We start from the raw sequence: 20034 nt of genomic DNA on the forward strand, positions 1-20034 counted from the left end.
CGCTGTCCGTCGTAGTTATCAAATTAGATCACAATATCAATGCATCCTTTCATAGGGCTTTAAGAGTTCAATATCTGTGCCGCTTCATTTATCCGCACATTTCTGCGGTAAGAAAGGGTAACAGTAGAAAAATACACTTATGTGAAAAGAAAAAGGCATGCATGAGGAGATGGGGCAGTGGCTACGTTCCACACATGGTGCTGTTCACTGAAGCTATGCAACGCCTATACCACTCCATTTCGCCTAAATCTTAACCCGAAGCTCCGCGCGCACTTTGATTAAGCCAGAGGTCCGTACAGCAGGAAAGAACCACGGTAAATAGTTGCAGGGATTCTGCGCCGTCTCTCGGGGGCTTACAGCTCCGTGCTTCCTAACACAAACAACATTGAAAACGACAACAGGTTGCCAGCATCACAACCCGCCACGAACACAGAACACATCCGGGGAGCTCAGAAGAGGACAAAAATACTTTTTTGTGTGCTTCTGTGCGTGCGCTTGGAATCGGACAGCCGGATTGAGTCAGAGATGTCTTCACGAGATTGAGGCGGGGACAGGGAACGAACGGGCAGCGGTCGGCGCTGCTTGCGAGGCACAGGTAAGAGATGAACGCGCAGCGCAGGCCAAGGCTGTGTCAGCGCTAGCCGAGCGTGGGTGCCGGCAGCGGGCACGTCGGTAAGTTCAGCCCTCCCAACGTTGTCCACATCTTTACCACTGCAACTGCAGCGGTCTGCTGGCACAGATAAGCAAGCAGGCACTAGCAGAGCAGTGCGCGGCGGGTAATCGCCAGGATTCTGGCGTTGTCGACGCTCGCCCGGGAAGGGGTGGCAAAGGACAAAATAAGCGCCAAGACTGGGAAAGCAAGGGTCAGAAGAAACAAGCGCCTCTGCGCGGCCGCAGGATGCCATACGTGCTGCGTATAATAGGAGAGATTCAGATCGAGACACCGAACGAAGCAACCAGAAACGCGTGGCGCGCCCGGGAGTCGCCATGTTTGCCAGAAAGTTTAAGGTCCCAACTTTACTGTTATTTCTTTACGCTTATTTATCTACTCCTGGCGAGAAAATTCATAACGCATCTGCATGTTGAGCTAGCTACCTCGACGGTCCCGTTTATAGCGGGAGTGGTTGAGGAAGCTTCCTAAGAAGCACGAAACCAGTCGAGGCGTTGTCTTTAGCTATACTCTAGTGTTACCCTGTCATGTCTCTTCTCCTGTATATTACCACGTGTACTCCTTTATCTTTGACGGTGACCGTCTTTCACGGAATAACAAATGTTCAAAGTTATGGCCTGGCGCGAGACGCGCCTTTCCATATCGCGAGTAGCCCGAATGGACAAAACAGTATTATACCCTGGACAAAAGAAGTAACAAAAGGCAGAACGAAAGTTAGGTTCCACAATATAAAAACTTTTACTTAAAGCCAAATCTTCTCATACAGAAACAATCTTTAAGGTATAAGTGCCAAGCAACCCCATATTAACCAAATATTTCGTCAAAAAATACGTCTGTAACCTTTGTCACTGACGGTAATTTAGTGCAGGAATGCTTATTACGTTTCTGGCATTTCGAAGCTTGCTTGAAAAGGCGCGGTAATGTTGAAACCATGGAAGGCATCGAGGACATAATGGCGTAGCACTGAAGGGGACAACTTGCAAAAAAGCACAAGTTAGTGTTACTGCAGTTCCTTGCAACATTACTTCGAAGAAATAGAATACGCTATGTCTTTTCGAAGTTGCTCTCAATAAGAGCGGTTAGGCCTTTATTCATTACCTCACGAGCCCGCATAGTAGTAGTAGAACTCATTTCTTAATGAAACTGAAAATTTGAAGCAAACAATAGAGAATATAAACATCTTTAGATTTGTTACGTTAAACAGGCTGACTCTGTCCTTCTGCAGTAAAAAAAGCATTTTTTCAACAGTTTTAGCTTAGCTGTTTCTAGTAGAGAGTATACAACCACACGCATGTTGTACTGGTTAGTGGTACCCATCTTATCCTACAGGTATCTCTGTGGCAATTTAGTCCTGTAAAGGCACAGAGGTTAACTTGCGTGACTAAGCGTTAAAATAGAAAAGGCTTCGCGACTATGATAGCCATAATTTAATGAACTAGGAGGCGAAGATGATTTCCACATGGGTGCGCGCGAAATCTTGTGAGCCTGCAGCTTCCGCGGATTGTGCTCTGAGCAGCGGCGCTGAGGCGGGGCAATTGTCCTCACTGACTGCCAGACTAACATCGTCTCCCGCAACAATACAACCATCTTGCCAAATTTTTTTAAAGCGCAAACACGAGACACGGCACAAACAAGAAAGCCAAACACAGGACAGGTGCTACTTTCGCGTCTGTATGCAAAAGAGCTTGGATTCCTCGACGTGCACGTACATTATTCAGGCCTTTCTTATAGATTTTTTTCTCTGATCGTCATTACTTTTCGTAAACGCTTTTGCCCATATGCCTTTATCAGATATGTTTCATGACGACATTGTGGAATAAACAGTTGAAAGTAGCGCCATGACCTTCCTTTTTGCGCCGTGTCTCCTGTATGCGCTTTATAAAATTCGTCAAGTATGCACCAACTAGGCCCACAGAAATTTCTTCTAATACGACCATCTCACATCGCCAGCATCGTACAAAGATCATTTTAAAAAGTGTATATATTCTACACAACGTTGTGCTATTTGCCTGTTCACTCTGTTGCTCAGCTTGTTCGCTTCGAGTAGCCAGTTCTTACTCAGAACACTGCCAAATGAAGTCTGGAACAGCTCGGCGGATTTTCTGCCAACGTCCTGCGAAAGGAACTCCCCTACGAAACCTAGTTATAACTGACGCGTCACTGATCCGCAGCCAAGTAACCGAGGGGCATACGAGCTGCCAATAAATGCATGGTAACAAAACCATAAGAATTGAACCAATTGTCACGTGCCCTCACCGAAGCCCCCTTTTCGTCTCCACTAAATAAATAAAAACAGAAAAAAAAGAAGTAAGCTACGGTTGAGTCCTGGAAGTGTGCATCCTGAAGAGAGACCAGTGAAGCCCAAAGCTCGCATGGCGACAGAATGCTAACACAAATATGAAGGAGCTTAGGGGAGAACAGAGCGAGAGCGCCAGAGAAAAGGTGCTCGACGCGTTACCTCAGGGCTTGGAAAGGACGAGGTGAAGTGGCCACGCCCCAGTCGTTCGGCAATCACATCAGCGCCGACCTTGTTTGGCAGGCTCCTGCTGTGTAAGACCAGACGAGACGCGTTGACCCGCGGCAGCGGCACTACAATGGCAGGGTGCGAATCTTTTCTTTCTCTCTTACCGGGTCACTCTTTCCAGGAAAAGTCCGTCTGTCCCTGGCTTGCTGCGAGAGTGTTCTGAGGCGACAGCGGTGCGAGTGCTAGGGAGGGAAGAAATACGTGTGGCCTTGTCGCCCGCTTATGACTCCCTCGGTTTCAGAGGCCTTGTTTAGATCACTCTTTCTTGTTCTCGTTGTCCCTAAACTTCATTTTCATTTCCGCTTAGCAGTGTACTGACGGGAGGGACAACTATTGTTCACTACGTCATATTGTTCGCTACGTCAGCAGCCGTGAGGAGCTGGTGGTAAAGAACAAAAAAGAGAAGCATATAATGCAAATACTTAAACCGCTTCCACTGCTTTCGATGTTTCATTTAATGCGGTTGCCAGTCGGAGTGGTGATCTTCAATAAACTGCGCGCACCGCCACACACTGTGGTTTCATAAACCTTGGTTCATACGATTATGTTTTTTTTTTTTTTGCGTGGGATGTGCATACTTAATTCTTCTAAAGTATAAACGGCTATTTGGGCTCATCCAATTGTTAGTACGTCCAAGTCATTGCGAAACTTTTTACCATGTCATGTCTCATTGTGTGTCAAGTTATTAGAGACGCAAGCTGTGTGAGATGAATCGCATCAACACAAAACCAAAGACACCCCGCTTAGACAAATAACTGTGATAAACATAAAACAAACAAGCAGCGCCGTAGATTCAAGGCTAATCGATTTCTCTATAAGCATAACGGGCAGTAGAGTGAATGAATTGCAACTAAATTAAAAGACGGCAGAAAAGAATTTATCGTCAGCATTACCAATAGATAGTACGCTGCATATAAGCAGCATTAAAAGGGGTCTGTTGACTGATAATGAAGTGACGTGGCAGCTAGCATTGATTAATTTTTGAAGGCGACTCTTAGGATGAGTTTGGCACTTGCTGAAGGCCCACAAAGACAAACTACAAAACAATAACGTTCTCGGCGCAACGAACTGACTCAAATTGCGGAGATCCGTGACGGAAACATCTTCTAAAACAGAGTTATGACTGTCATTTATGTCGGACAGCCGCGAACTATAACATCTGGTGCTTAGAGAAGTTGCAAACCACATGAGAAGCAGCACCTGCGAACCATTGCTAACACATGGAGGCTAGCGACGTTTGGCGGCGACCTCGATCAATAAAAGGTCGTACACACTGGGGGGCGTCTTCCTTCCTGCTTGTCTGGCAAACCGTTTCCCAAGCCTCGGATAGTGCGTGTTTTAGGAAAATCAATTACGAAGAAAGCGAAACTGTGTACGAGCGGCCACGGTTCACCGTCGTTTACACGAGCAGCTCCAAAGCGCAGTAATCATTCATCAGCTCGCGAGGGGCAACAGGCATATCGAGCGTTCGTCCAGCGATCGGGAAGATATAGGGACGTGCGCGGTAGAACGAGGATAGACGAACAATTTTCCGGTGAGGCGGTGATGTATCTCGTCCTCGAAGTTGATGTTTGATAGCTCTAACTACGGTCGCATCAATCATCTCTCGCAAAATGAGAATTTAAGTATGTACGTATGTATGTATGTATGTATGTATGTATGTATGTATGTATGTATGTATGTATGTATGTATGTATGTATGTATGTATGTATGTATGTATGTATGTATGTATGTATGTATGTATGTATGTATGTATGTATGTATGTACGTAAGCGTGTCGTAAAGAAAAAGTTCTTCAAAAGTCCACAGTCGAGTTGTATTTCCGAAGAAAAAAAAATTGATATCGATCCTAATGGATTATTATTATTATTATTATTTTGGTATTATTATTATATTATTAGCATTATACTATTAATTTCTCCATAACATAAAAGCGATCACAAAGAGGATAAACCAGAGCTAGCTGGCAACTGACACCAGGCACAATACCTGCCGGCTCTAGAAGTGGAAAAGGCACGTAGACAAAGGATCGTAAGTGAAGAACAGATGCGAAGTTAAAAGCGGGCGGTCATGACAGAAGGAGAGACGAGGGCAAAACGAAAAAAAAAAATGGACACAAAGCACAAAGCTACTAACCGAACACATTCTTTTTTTGCTTAAACACGTTCTTCTTACGTAAGGTAGCAAAGCAGACGCGCGTCTGAATAATTTTCCCTCCTTTGTTTTTGTTTTTCCATGTGTTTCTCATAACAGTAATTCAAAAAGAAAACATCGCTCTTGAGTATTCGTCCTGGTCAGTGATTGGGAACCGGCATTCCTGCCCTTTCTATGTGACCACTTGAGCTAAGCAGCCCTTCAACCATTATTTTACTAATTCGCTATACCGATAATATCCGCTCACCTACTCGTTCTCGCTAAACAAATATAACTGTTTGCTTGGGGCGTGCGCAATTCGATATTGGTTTAATGTTGAACGCATACATGCTGCGGCAAAGCTCCTGAACACAACTTCTAAAAACAATAGTCGCTTCTAATTTGTGTCGCGCAATTGCCCCTACAGCGAAGCGCTAAACATGTGCCGAATCAAAGCCGGCTTCGTCTTGCTGCATAATTTATGGGCCCCACATATTACGCAGTACGGCATACGCCACACTGCTTACAAAGCGCGTGACATTTTCAATAGCGTCGAACACGCATTGTTCATCTAACATTTCCGACCATACAGGCGAATGCTGACAGACCTATACATTCAGAATGCACATATGACACAGACCTCTGCTAGCGCTAAGCAAAGCGAAATCACAAAACAGACCATCAACCGGTGAAACGCCCTTGACAATCATGAAGGACTTGAAGTGCAAGTAAATTCATTGACATTTGGTTCATTTGTTCATTTGGTCAGTGACGCTGACAAGGATAGACATACAATAGCGTTGGGCAATGTCCTTGGCCTTAAGTAAATTTCCAATGCGATGACAAAAATATATTTTTTGGTGCTCAGAACATAGCCACTTTGGTATATCTTGCTTCACCTTATCTTAAATCGCATATTACAGCCTTAAAAACGAGCAAATAATGTCAGTTTCCTTATTTTGCAGCGTTGTTTCGAACTCCAGTAACAACAAGGTTCCAAGAAAACATTGTAAGCTAATACATAGTGACAGAGGATTACTTCAGGGAAATTCTTACTTGGGGGAATAAAAGATTCACTGATTTCGCAAAACATTTGTCAATCTGCTTGCGGTTCCTTGGGGAAAACATATTCACCCGAATTTTTCATGTCTAGAATTGCCTGTATTGAAACACTGCGGCTTGCGATGATTGTGCATCCGAAGTTAGCACAACTGCATTTCTTTATCCAGGTCGGAAAGAAACAAGGTGCTGAAAATTCCTTTATTCAGACAAACTGCCCGTCCCCATATTCAATTTCAATGAATTTTGGATAGATTTCGTTTTCCCAAATAGAGCGAGCCCTCGAGGGCGGAGAACTCTGCAGAGGGATGAAATGATCAAATCCTCAGGTACAAGGCGGAGACGGCTCATGCAGTCCCGAGTGATAAACGATACGCCTCCGTCGTGTACGAGACTCGATGGTGATGACATCTAGGACGATGATGTGAGAACGAATGTAAAATTCTCCCGACCCGTGTTACGCTTAATCATTTCCAATACGCACTTGCTTGCTGCGTAGTGATGATCATTAACCTAATGCCAGCTTCTCGCTTTGAGTATGCAAACGTTGCGCCACCTATATTGAGAACTCTACGGCTTCCAGACAAAATTCAATTGAGCATTCTGCTTCCACCTACAGCGAAAGCGCGGAAAGGCCGCAAGGGAAGCCGTTACTGCCAAGTCGGCCGACGACGGCATCATCTGCTTCCACCAAGCCGTCGGAGAAGCTGCATCCTTAAGTGGCCAATAAAGCCAGCTGGATTAGAGGAGACAACGACAGTCCCTCTATCCTGGCGCATGGTCGGTTATGCGAACGCAGAGAGTGGAAAGGAGAAGATATAGGGGAGGGAGTGGCCCGCGCTAATGGGAATGACGGGGAAGTGCCCGATACCGACTTGAGAAAATTGGGAGGAGGAGTAGGAAGAAACGTGGGGGAGGAGGGGGGGGGGGGAAGCGCGACAAGGGATGACGGGCACGGCTGGTTTCCTGCCTGCTGCTGACGAAGCGGGCGGGCGGCGCAGAGACGAGCACTGCATATGCCAACAGGCTCGACTACTCGTTCATTCCTCGCCCTGCTGTGGCTGCTATACGGGGCTTTCTTGCATATTCATGAGAGAGTTCCTAGTACACCGCACGCGCGAGACGGTCATTTCGACAACGCGTCTTACTTTTCTCTCTCACTCTCTCTCTCTCTCTCTTTCGTGCCTTCCTTCCACACATTTCTCACCATCATCACGTTTAGTGCTTTGTTATTGGTTTCCTTCAAAAGTACGTCCTTGCCCTGAACTTCGACCATACAACACATCACCCTCCATTTGGTTTCCGATGGCCCTGTGGTGAACGGAAAGTCATTGACACTTGCAGCATTTCAGAGAAACGTACGCGCATTGAGTTAGACACCTTGCGGGTGCGAGTCGCTCGCGAATTTCGACCTATGTGCACTTCCGTTTCCGTCGTCACTTCACATGAGCTCCAGTGTCTCTGACTATGCACATCGAGACTAGGTTTAATGGGTCCACTAGAAAGCGGATTGACATTGGCACTGAGTGCTTTACTGTTGAGCTGTCGGGAAGATACGACAGCGATGGAATAGAACATGCAAGTCAGGAGCAGTCGACAGAGATGGCTTGCTCAGCCAGAGAGACAAGATACGAATTCCTGTGGACTACACAGCAACTGAAAGGCTACGCAGCAATTTCCTGCTGAAAATACAAGGGCTTAGTGCAGTGGAGCACGCGCCTGCTGGATAAGGTCGGATGATTGGTTTAGCTGATTGCTCAGGGTGAGCGCAATGCCGAATTCGGGCTGTGAAAAGCAGCAGAATCAGATCCTCCAGATGTCGTCTAGGATTGCTTCATGGGCTAGATGAGGGCCGAAGGTTGATGGAATCAGTTATCTCGAACACCCGACGTCCTGGTTGCGCTATGATTGTAATATGATGGTTTAAAGCTGCCCAATATACAGCCTCTACACCGTTCGTTGCGCGATTCCTTTCTGTGTACTAACGCACTCTGGACGACGAAGAGGTCGAAGCATTTCATTTATTTTCGAGCAGATTTTACTCCACTGTCATAGAAGAGCCAGTGGCAAGGTGACCAATAATTCAACAACAAGCTTTTGTTCACATTCGACTTCCCTCAGAACAACAACCTGACGTCACAGCTCATTTTAGGTTAAAGCCGCTCAAACTTTGTAAAGTATAGCGACACGCTTTGAAGAACGCTGCCTACTCCTCGCGCACCCTGTCAGAGGCCGACGCCGTGTCGCTATTGGCCTAATGGCATCACGTGGGCCGTCGCGCCACCGGGCGCTGGCTTCGTTTGTTTACATGCAGTCGCGCTCCATCGCCATTTTCGCCCGAGAAGCGGCTACCTACTGGCGAGGAGCGCATGTTGGTGTTGTTGCTCTTGCGTGTTGTTTTGGTTTGCAAATGCCTTGAACTAAGTTTTGCGGCAAGTGCGACGTCGCTTCACGCCATTGTCCATCACCATGACCTGCTGCGCCATCGGATGCCGAAATAGTTTTGGCAAAGCCAAGAAGCTTAATCGTTTTGTACTCCAACAGGCTTGAATTCGCGGGCACGCGAGGCTGCGTGTGAAAACGTGATTACGAAACTTTTACGATTCAGCTCAATCCTTTTGACATTTGAGGCTCGAGCGTGATAAATAATCTCCGAAAAGCAACTGTGCCTTTTGGGGTTACTTACTAGCCTTCTTTAGAGCGAATAGCTTTGTTTGCCTCTTTTGTTCGTGCTCGTCGTTGGCGGCAGGCCGGTGGATTTGCGATTCAAAGGCACCGATGAAAAGCGTGCGTGCTCTGCCGAAACCGAGTTACGGGGTGCGTTCGTCGCCGAACGACAGCATCACAGGATCTTCGAGATGTACGTGCTAATTCGCGTGAGCTTTAAATTGTGTGAAGGTTACGATGCGGCGGTGGAGCACTCGCAAAGAAAACGTGCGGTCGCCCGCTCGTTCACTGGCTGGTTTAGTCGTTTGCTCGTTGGTTTAGTCGTTCGCACGCTTGTTTAGTCGTTCGCGTGCTTGTTCGTTCAACTATTAGTTCGTACGGCCACAATGTCTCTGAGACGCACTTGCTGTAGGACACTGAGGCTGGTGCGTCCGTGACCTCTGCCAGCCTTTGAGCGTCATAGCTCATACGCGCTGAGAATTCAAGTGGCAAGGACGGCGCGGATTATTTAGGTTACTGAGGGTGTGCTGGAAGCCAGGATCCTGGCATTCGATCGTAAACGTGTTATTTACAGTCATTCGCAACAAGATCTTGCAACACGCGCTTGACAAATGTAGAGCACTCGATACATTCGGAGTCGTCATGCATGGTACGGCGTTAGCGCTCGTTTAGATACTTATAAAAATAGTTATCAAAACAAGGAAAAAGAAGCTGCCGTCACTGAATTTGTATATATATATATATATATATATATAACCCTCCGTATAGAAATCCTATGCTATACACGAAGTTACTCGGAGCTATAACGCCAGCGCGAACGCTTACAGCGCACCGCATTGCTCAGCGTGCATTCACTTTGCGAAAGGTCGTCTGCTACACTCAAGCGTTGTAGGCGGCGCCACGGTCGAGGAGAGAGCGCTAAAGAGAGGAGAAATGAGGAAGAGCACTGGCGGAGGAGGAGAGTGTCGCTACTTTACGTAGTTTCAGGGGTTTTATTTTAGATGGACGCCGACTGCCACATTACGAGGAGCGCGTAGTGAAATGCGTCAAACAGAAGGCTTTGCGCCTTGTTCAAAAATTGTCGATTGGAAACAATGAATCCGGCGCATACGTTCGTATCCTTTTATACAACCATCGCTTTTTGTAAATAGGGACATTGTTCACAGCCCTGTCTATTGGGAAGTGCTCAAAATAGTGCTAACAATCAATACTGCAGTGTAGCGTGAACTCCGCCGTGTGTAGTAAGCCACCGAGCAGAAACATCCAAATTGGTGCCATTTTCTCCTTCCTGTACATGTCATCGTGAGTCCTCGCAGTAAAGAATTAAAAAAACAAAGCAAGTTCGGTTGCGAAATGTATAAACCTCTTCTACATCCACCCTATTTAGTGGATGTCGCCCCTGCAAACTACTACGAATTTTTTGCACCCACTTTTGTTATATGCACTTCACATGCTAGGGCTTTCAACTATGGAAAAAGAAAGGCCCATATTATTTGTCTGACATTTTTTAGCAAACGAGCATCTATTAGGAGCTGTTTAAGAGGACCCCTCTCAGAACTTTGGGAGATCATTGTGATGAATGGAATGGAGTATATACTTGAATGATGATGTTATTATTTGTGATGAAATTATTTCAGATTTCAAAGAGAATAAAACTGTCCAAGAGCATACACTTGACCTAAATAAAAATTTCATATTTTTTTCTTTTATTAGACGCTTAACTACTGCAACCATACACGGATAATTTCAATTCCCTGCAGACCATGATAATATGCAGTAAAATATAATGCAAAACGTTGCTGAAGCGAGAACCCACTGCCGAAATGCCTCGAAATTATTTGTTACTTGCTGCTGCGAAATTGTCAATCAGCAAGCAGAATATGACGCTCACTGCACTTGAACAATCTGTTACCGATGGTTTTAGTCAAGGCGTTGATAAGGCTCACAAACGCTGCCATCTGGAGTGGCTCTAAGCTATAAATGGCTATCTTTTTCCGCAACGAGGAGACAAGCTTTATTCACTCTGTAAAAGCTACAACTCACCACTATAGCCTAAATTTTTCTGCTTCTCTCTCCTTTCCGGTCACAATATTCATTAACGCGCGCAGGACTGTAGCCGCTGTTGTATACATGTAGCGATCACTCGACCCCTGAGTGGTGCGAACGTGTTGGACATTCGTATGTGTCGTGGTTTAGTACGCGATACGACAAAAGAACAAACCGACCCTTACCAGTCTGTGCGAATAGGAGGCTTGCTTTTACGTGGTATGTTCCTGCGCCCGTTCGCACGCAAATTTCACGGGTTGCACAATAATGGGTACTCGCACATGCGCGCATTACTGTTTTTTTTTTCTTTTTTTTTTGACGAAATGTTCGCTTGAGAATGGTGCGCTGGGCTTCAGCATAAACTACGTCTACGCACACCTGTACACCAAGAAAAAAAGTACTTTCTTTCTTTTTTTTTCTACAGCGAGCACTATTCTCTCAACGAACAGTGGCCCCACGAAACACAAAGCGTTCGTAAGAGCACAGACGATACGTGTTCATCGACCAACCCTGACACTCCCTTCGCGCAGCTTGCTCACACTTCGCGCGTGTCCTAATATAGATCGCCGTCGAGGCTTCTTCTGATCACACGAAGCCTCGCAGGTCCAATGCGTTGCACACGCGACAAAGATGGACGGTGCCGTAACCAGCAAAGAATAAGAAATAGGACTCGTTTCTTTTCGGACTCAATGATTCGGCCCTTGTGGCAACCACGTTGTCATCGAACCTTTTCCATCAACGCGCATTCATGTCTCTACACGATCGATTAATCGGTGCCACGCTGACAGCCACTTGTTCTCTCCGCTGTGTAGAAACCCCGAAAGCAACGAAGACGGATAGCGACAGATACGCACCTACCATCATTCCTCAACGCGGTATCAGAAATACGCGGACACATCTATACCGGACGGTGGGCCACGACCGCGTTCGAATGCGGCGGCGTGGGGGAGCATCCTGTACACGAAAACATACACGCGTGCAAACGCACAGGTGCTCGAGCGAAGCCGTTACCAGGACAAGATGAAGAGCAGAAAGGCTCAGAGCGGGCGCCGCTTGCGTTGAATCTCTGTACACGGGACAACCAGGGAACCACGTACATTCTTTTGTTTGCCTTACACTTTTTTCGTGCCGTAACCGGCATTCCCGATAAAGAAACTCGGCGCCTTGCGCCGTCACACTAAGGCCCGAGACCGGGGCATCCCGCCGGCGTCTTTGTCGTCTCGGCATCGGGACGAGCTGCTGCAGCTCCAGCAAGTTCGGCGGCCACAGCGGTTACTTCGCTGTATGTGTTTGCATGCGCCCCATGGTATGTGTTTGGAATTGCTTGCTCTTTCGTTTCTTTTGTAGTTCTTCGGGGTTCGAGTTGTTTGTCGTCCGGCGCAGCAGCAAGCCCTTATACGCATGCGTTGTTAGGACGGCGGTCGAGGTGTGCTTTCAAGCCGTGGGAAATGTGCCAGAAGCGTCCACGCACCGTTGATGTCGCACGCAGAGGTGTGTCGTAAGATCGGCAAGCCTTCGTTCAAGCACCTGCAACCACACGTTTTTTTTTTTTTTGCTTTCTTTCTTTCTTTGAGAACCTTACTGAGATCGAAGGTGCTTTGCTAAGAGGACGTGTGCGTCCACAAGAGGCCGCTACGTTTTTATTTATTGACACCTGATGGATACATTTTGCATATTTTCAATCTGTCTCTACAAAGTGCTTCCTTTTGTTGTCAACTGCAAGCTCCTGCACGTTCACGGTCCGAAAATCAGATTATTATCCGCGCAAAGTATGCGTGAGGCTTTCCACCTGTTCGCACCGTGTATCATGGTATTGCGCTATTTGTTCGGACGACTGAGGAATTTCGTACAGATTAAAAGCCGAATGTCACCTTGGAAACTTCTCTTTCGTAAACTTTCATTGCGCGGTTCATGGACAGTTGTGCAGGACAGACGCCTGTAAGTGACATTACTATTTTATCTGCAACGTCGTGGTTCATTTAACGAGCTGCTATCGTGATGGTGTTGTCTATATATATATATATATATATATATATATATATATATATATATATATATATGAAAAGACTTGTGTGGACTCGTTCACTCGTGTGACCATCCTAGTTACTCGACTGTGCTGATGTTGCTGATGCCCGTACACGAGACAATTTTTGTGCGTTTATGTTCGCGCGTGTGTATCGTGCTTTTTTTCACTGTTCTTCTTTCTTGTTTCTTTTTCTTGTGTAATGAATCAGGATTTTGGGATAGGCTGCTCTGACGTCGCATAGGTTCACATGCTTCTACATCTAAATAAAAAGAAAGATCATTCTCAGATATAAAAATTGAACCTGAAAATCGACACATAAACATTAGCTTTTACTTTCAAAAGTTCGTCGTGTGAAATGATATTAACAAGAAAGGCATTCATGCCTACTTTGTAAACGGAAGCCCGCTGCAGCAATGCGGAAATTTAGCCCTCGTTAATGCTACAGCGAAGCAGTTCGTGCATTCTACAAGCCAAAACAGCGCACTTGCTAGTCGGTCTGCAATGCGAGTTTGACTGCTCCGAAATACCTTCGTGATGCTGGCAAAAAAAAAAGGATTCCTGCAAAAGAGTGTAGGCATGCTAAGTTCTGAAAGCACTAACATTGTTGGCGGCCACATCCCCGAGAAAGTATATTGTTATATGACTATTCGACGAAAGAAAGTATCTCGTCTGCGGGCCAATAAAGACCAAATCAGGGAGATTGAGTGCAGGGTAATTTTAATGATGGGTTAAACACCGAAACAGGAAAAGCCTAGCAGGTTAACATGACGTTTCTTTTTCTCCACTGCCATCTATATTTTTTTACACTTCATTGCATCTACTGTAAGCATATTTCCCATTAGGTCTATGGAATTAACCATGACGTCAATATTTGCGTAGCTCTCCGCCTCGGTGGCCTAGTAGTGGTCATAGCCTTATTTGCTTCAGTGGAAAACGTAGCAGGTTCTATTTCCAGCGCGGTTGTCGCTTTCCGTCACTGACACAATGCAAACATACCCATCTGCTAAAATTTTTCATGAACGTAAAAAAACCCTCGTTGCGAAAAATAATCCTAAATCTTCCAGTAGACGTCTTCTCTCATCGTTCAGGCGTATCAGTTAGACGTTGTACAATGCAAAGTGTTGTTTTTCTTGCAGAGTTTTAGCTTGTCGCATTCTTATTACCGCTTACTGGTATGCCGTCTTACGAGAACCGTGGACAACAGTGGAAGCGCTGGTCACGACATCTGGCGACGCTGTGTCCAACCACAATGCATCTTAAACGTTTTTGTGCTGCGTCAGTGTTTTCTCGCCGAAGGAAAAACAGTAATGTACGTTACGTTACCGAGTATGTCGCCACCGACGCTTTATACCGGCACTGCACTAGAATATTGTTGCTCGCTGCCGCCGTGTGCACTGATGTGTTAGCTTTATGTAATCTGTGGTTAACTTCGGCGTTAAGAGATGTATAGCCACGAGCATTTCTACCGGCACACACCACTCCGGCAGCATTGCATTCCACAAAAGTTAACCGACGAGCTAAAATTCGCTAATAACTTTTTTCATCCGTCTGCTTTTCATTTGCAAAGAGGGCCTGGTGCTAATTCAGTGACGAATATAGCTCGCCGGGAAAAGAAGAAGACGTCAAGTAGAGACTCGATAAAAGCCACCCTGTGTTCGCATAATCTGTCATGGCGTCATTGCTGCGCTTTATCTGAGACTAATATTTTTCTTCGTCACCTTCAATACTTTCTCATCCTTCTCTGAAGATTGAAAATATGTCACATTGCCTGCCTGATTGAGATTCCGGTCCATTTTTTTTTTACGCGGTCCATTATTTGCCGTTATTCAAGCGCCCTTTGCAAGCACAGTCGATGGAAAGGAAAATCACTGGCTGCCATCCCAGGTGTCCTGTATTTATTTGCACGTGGGTTGTGCGCTGGTTAGTTGCTTTAATGCACTAATTTGTTTTCACTTTAGAACCAACGGGACTATGAAAGACTGTAATCGTTGTCAGGGGTCTTTATCATGTTTGTGCGGAGAGATTCTTTTTTCATTATCGCTTCTTCTTTCCTCGTCTTTTACGCTCTTTTCTTTTCCTCCAAAAGCTGACTATTAAGGGGGACAATTACTCTAGTTGGCTCTTCTGCCTTTTGTGTCATACTTTCTCACCATACACAAGAAAAGCAGGCTACCTACCCGAGCTTCCCATACTTAAAATTTTCTTCGAAACTGTATACGTTGGAAATCCATTTTGTGGCAAATACAGCTAAAAAAAAGTCTGCAGTCAGACAGCTCTGTGATATAATACAGACGAGCGTTTATAAACCGAAGCTTAAATTGCCTTTTCCCTGGGTTGTGCATCTGGTCTTCATGTTTCTTGCCGAATAGGTTGCGCATATAGCACGAAATTTTCACCGACAATGTAGTGCCAGTTGAGGCACTACCGTTCTACTTAATACGATAATAAATAACGACACAAAACCTGTACGTACGATGTTGTCTCATAGGTATCTTCTGGCTACGGCGTTTCGCTGTATAAGTACTAAATCGTCGGTTCACTTCCCTGCCTCGCCGACCACATTTCATTGAAGCCGGAAAGCAAGAAAGCTCATGCACCGGGAATTGGGGTGCACGTTAAAAAAATATTTCAGAGCCCACCTTACTGCCTCATAATGGAATCGTGCTCTTGGCGCGTAATAACTGAGAATTTAGATAATTTATGAGGTATCTCTAATTCACACATACCTCTTAATGGAATAGCGCATGACGTTCAACGACTTGTCATATTTCCTTCCGTTTGTCATATCTGAGCCGCTCCATTGTTGCACCATTCTGTGTGTGCAGCTTGTCATGTTCTCTAGGGTATATGACACTGGATATTTTCCCATTATAAACAATGCAACTAAAAGCAAACGCATAAGCAAACTTGGAAACGTCCTTGACACACTCACTTGAAGCTTCGAGTCACTGAGATTTCAAAAGTGCGTTTAGCCAGCATAATTTTTCTAATTTTTGATTGTTGATCGCTTTTTTTATATACAGGAGGTGCGTGGTGAGGAGCCAGGTGGCGGGCGAGCTTCTGCGTCGTCTTCGTCCAAGGGAGCTCGGACACTGGACAAGTTGAGCGGGGGCGAGTACATCCGCGGTCTGGGCGGCCGCCGGCACCTCGACAAAATCAGCGGCGGCGAGCTGCTGCGCTCTGCCGACGATGCCGAGGTCCTCCGCGAGCTGATGCTTCCCTACGCACTGAGGTCGTCCTCGACGCATGGCTCGGAGCCTCGCCGAGGCCTGGACAAGATCGGCGGGGGCGAGTACATCCGCACGGCTGGGGCTTTTCCGCCTGGCGCTTCGCCGGCCAAAAGGCAAGCTGCGTGCGTATCAAGTAGGGATTCTCACACCTTTCTGTCCCGCCTACTTCTTTCTTGATCCGCTGTATCAGAGAATTTTGCTTCCAGATCATGCTCAGCCTGTATTCACGCTCCAAAGTTGGACGTGTCTGCTTGTTACAGTTTAAACGGGAGGGGGGGGGGGTAATGATGTTGCTGCAGGCTGGGTTAGCGTGGGAGACATCTTTGCGAGACAGATTTCAGCGAGAAGGCGAAGGGGGTTTGGGGGGTTTTAGTAGTAGCAGTTGCTTGTAGTAGCTTACGCCTATGCAGGCTCACTACGTGAACAGCTTTGCATTTCCCTAGCTTAATAAATCGTGCCAGCCAAGAAAACTTCGCCACCGATAAGCCGACAAGAAAGCACGTGTGATTTTGAAGCCTCTGCAAATAAAAATTCGCTGGTATAATTCCTCATCATCATGACAGGTGGGACGCAATGGCGTACCGGCAAAATAATTTTAAATAAATAGTATCTCATGTAAGCGGCATTTTCTAGCGAATGCAACGAAAAAAAAAAACGTTTGATCACACCTCCTGAGACCATGTGGTGTTTGAAAATTGCAATTGGGATCCAAACGATTAGGTGAACGGCGTGTTTGATTCTGTGAACGAAGCGAGTTATGGCGTATATTTTGCGAAATGTACATGCTCGACCCATTATCAAACATTTCCGTAACTTCCCGCACACATCCATATATAGAGTAGATTCTCATTGCTTTGCCAAAATGGCGAAAACTGCTTCGCTGACTATAAGCTTATCGCAGTTGGATGGGACAGCTAAATGGGTGTAAATGTTGAACTTAATGGAGCAAGAGGTATCCTACCTTCTTTTCGCGTACTGGCCTTCTGTATGACTTTTTGGAACGTTAGTTACAAGGGACATACTCACGTCACATTTGATTGCATTGAAGGTTGAGTCACGCACACGTAAAAACAGTATCTCTGGCGGAGAAAATTGCAGCCAAGTCTTCGCAAGGTTACACCTCTAGCTAACGTAGTCCTTCTCTTTTTTTCTTCTTGCCAGAACGATTCAATATCTTAAATATATTGTCACTATAGTGTGGCGTGACTGGTTTCTTTTTATTCGCTGTATGGTGTGGACACTGCTAACATTAGGAGATAGCTCTCCCTTTGACAGCCCTGCGCCTACTTCGAGTATTGCAAAGCACTGCTGCAGATGATGCAAGCAATGAGAGAAAGGAACACAATGGTTGCCAGAGCGCGGAGTCGCCACTATATGGCTTCAATGAAGACACGTGTACTTATATAGGAAGCAATCGGATCCTAACTGAAAGAGCGAAACTGCCAGAAACGTATACCTGCCTATCTGTGAACAACGTAAAATCATTTCAGTAGCCAATAATAATCTAACTTTTACTACCAAAACCTTTCGCATAGTCTAGGTGCAACCCAGGAACGTTAGGCTCTAATTCTTATTACATATCTCCAGTCTTCCTGCATACTGCATAAAGTATGAGAAGAAATCATCTGCACCAGCCGATTAGGAAATTACAGTGAGATATTTTTGAAAATAATACACGCCACAGACGACCGCACAAGAGGTGCATGAATAGGCAGTATATTTGTTATAATGAAAATACGAACGTTCAGCATACTTTGCTAATTTAAAACTTGCCCATTAGCTTCTTTCCGTACTATCTGAAAAAAAAAGATGTGTCACAGCACACGCCTGTCGTTTAATTAGCACTGTTTGATTAAAGCAAGCCCTTTTAAAGCGTACTTGTACGTACTATAACACTAATTCCCCCTTCCATTATATGAGCGGATAAGGAAACATACGAGTTTTTGTACAGGGTCCCACGTGATGACGTATGATTATCTCTTATGAGGCATTAGTTGCATGTGCGTTTTTGCAAAAGCACAATAATTTAATATATTCTGTTGAAAGGCTGCATTTTCGTGATCGCATAATAAGTTAGTGACCTCGCTGGCTGCAAACCATAGCAGCCGCGCAATCTTCTGCGACATTGACAACAAAATCACAGCGATGAGAGTGGCAACCGAAGACATGCACAACTCTGCTCATCCAACTTTATTCCACATAAAGTTTAAAGTCGATGCCGCCTAAATAAATCAACACGCAAGAACGCAGGACTGTGCGTGTATGCCCCCTACTGTGCCTTATATTTTTGGGCTCTGCTAGTCGCCTTTTCACTTCAAGGCCGTGTCTGTGCGTTCCTCATAAGGGTCAAGCAGGCGTTTGAGTTAGTAGGCGTTTCAGCAGCGGCTAGATCAAGGAGTCTCGGGAGGCGCGACACGGTAAATAACCCAATTTATTGCCTCTCGATCAGCGGGCAGGGGCGCCGCAATCTCCGTCAGAATTTACTACCGCCCAGCCATAATGGGCATTAATGCACACACACGTTCTCCCACTTCAGCGCCAGCTATGTGTACGAGTTCCAGGCTATATTGTGCCCGACGCTACGTTTCAGAGTGGGGCTCGTAATTGATTGGTCGTTTGTCTCCACAGAGCGACACTGCCAGTTATCTAGCTACGCAATGACGACCGGCTGATTGTAAATTGCCGTCTTGACTTCTAGTACAAATTGCTACTCGAAGGCAATTGCCTTTTTGTTACTTCATGCATGCGCTATAGTATGGCGCTTCCATTAAGCCTGTTGGAAATCGTGCTCTCGTGGCGCACCAAGAAGGACGAAGTGAAGATTCGCTCGCGACCGGCGCATTGCTCATGTTAGGCCTGGCAAGTTGCGTTAGTCATGTTGGGACGGCTTAGCGCTCTGTCCTCCTAAGCCTTGCAGAAGTGTCTTTTGCCACGAAGCCTGTCCTGGAAACACTTTTCTTTTCGGAGGGGACCATTAAGTACCTTCACGAGGACATATACTTAACGTGCTGAGACGACTGGGATCGGCTGCACATTCTCTCACCGGCCTCAATGATTGGTAGCAGTGAAGTCTTTGTCAGGAAAAACGCTTCCAACTCAGCCAAATTGTATCCCTTTTCGTTGCCTCTACGCGTGAGGGCATTTGGGTACCAGAGGGCAACGTTAAATTTCTTTGAAGAGGCGCGCCATCGTGCTTGAAAGTGTCAAGCCAATCAATCCTATTTCTTGTTCCCGTTCGTTGGACGGCAATTCTGCGATGAGTTAGAATTTACGGACAAAAGTTGGGTTTTTGAAATCAATATTAACCTGAACCACAAATCTCCCTGCATAACAGACAACTATCGTCTTCCGTCCTTCTCTTAATGTTAGCTTTCACCAGCAATAACGATCCTAATCGCTTCTCCTGCATAAATGCTTCTGAGTCGTGGCATAAATATTTATTTTATTGACTTACTTGTGCTGCCACTTCAAAGAAGCCAAAGCTTTCTTTTTATTTAGGGAGGTCATGCTGTGCCCCATAAGAACGGAATGCTTACCCTTCTTATCTTTGCTAGACATAATAGCAAGACATGAACTCATTTATTCTGAGCCTCATACGCTCGCTTTAAAAGGAATGCCGCTAAAGAACTGACAATGGCAATCCGTGCTATGTGTTGACGGAGACACTACGTCAGTAAA

The 20034-nt window shown here is 45.8% G+C and overlaps 1 protein-coding gene across 1 annotated transcript in view; it reads left to right on the top strand.

The window, feature by feature from the left end:
* Positions 1-20034, top strand: part of LOC119445961 (uncharacterized) — a 153141-nt gene that overhangs the window by 87175 nt on the left and 45932 nt on the right. Inside the window, exon 2 of the mRNA XM_037710263.2 lies at positions 16150-16478. Within this exon, the coding sequence (XP_037566191.1) occupies positions 16150-16478 (329 nt within the window). The remainder of the gene's footprint in view (positions 1-16149; positions 16479-20034) is intronic.

The sequence above is a fragment of the Dermacentor silvarum genome, chromosome 3 (genome assembly GCF_013339745.2).
Source record: "Dermacentor silvarum isolate Dsil-2018 chromosome 3, BIME_Dsil_1.4, whole genome shotgun sequence".
In the NCBI taxonomy this organism is placed as follows: Eukaryota; Metazoa; Arthropoda; class Arachnida; order Ixodida; family Ixodidae; genus Dermacentor; species Dermacentor silvarum.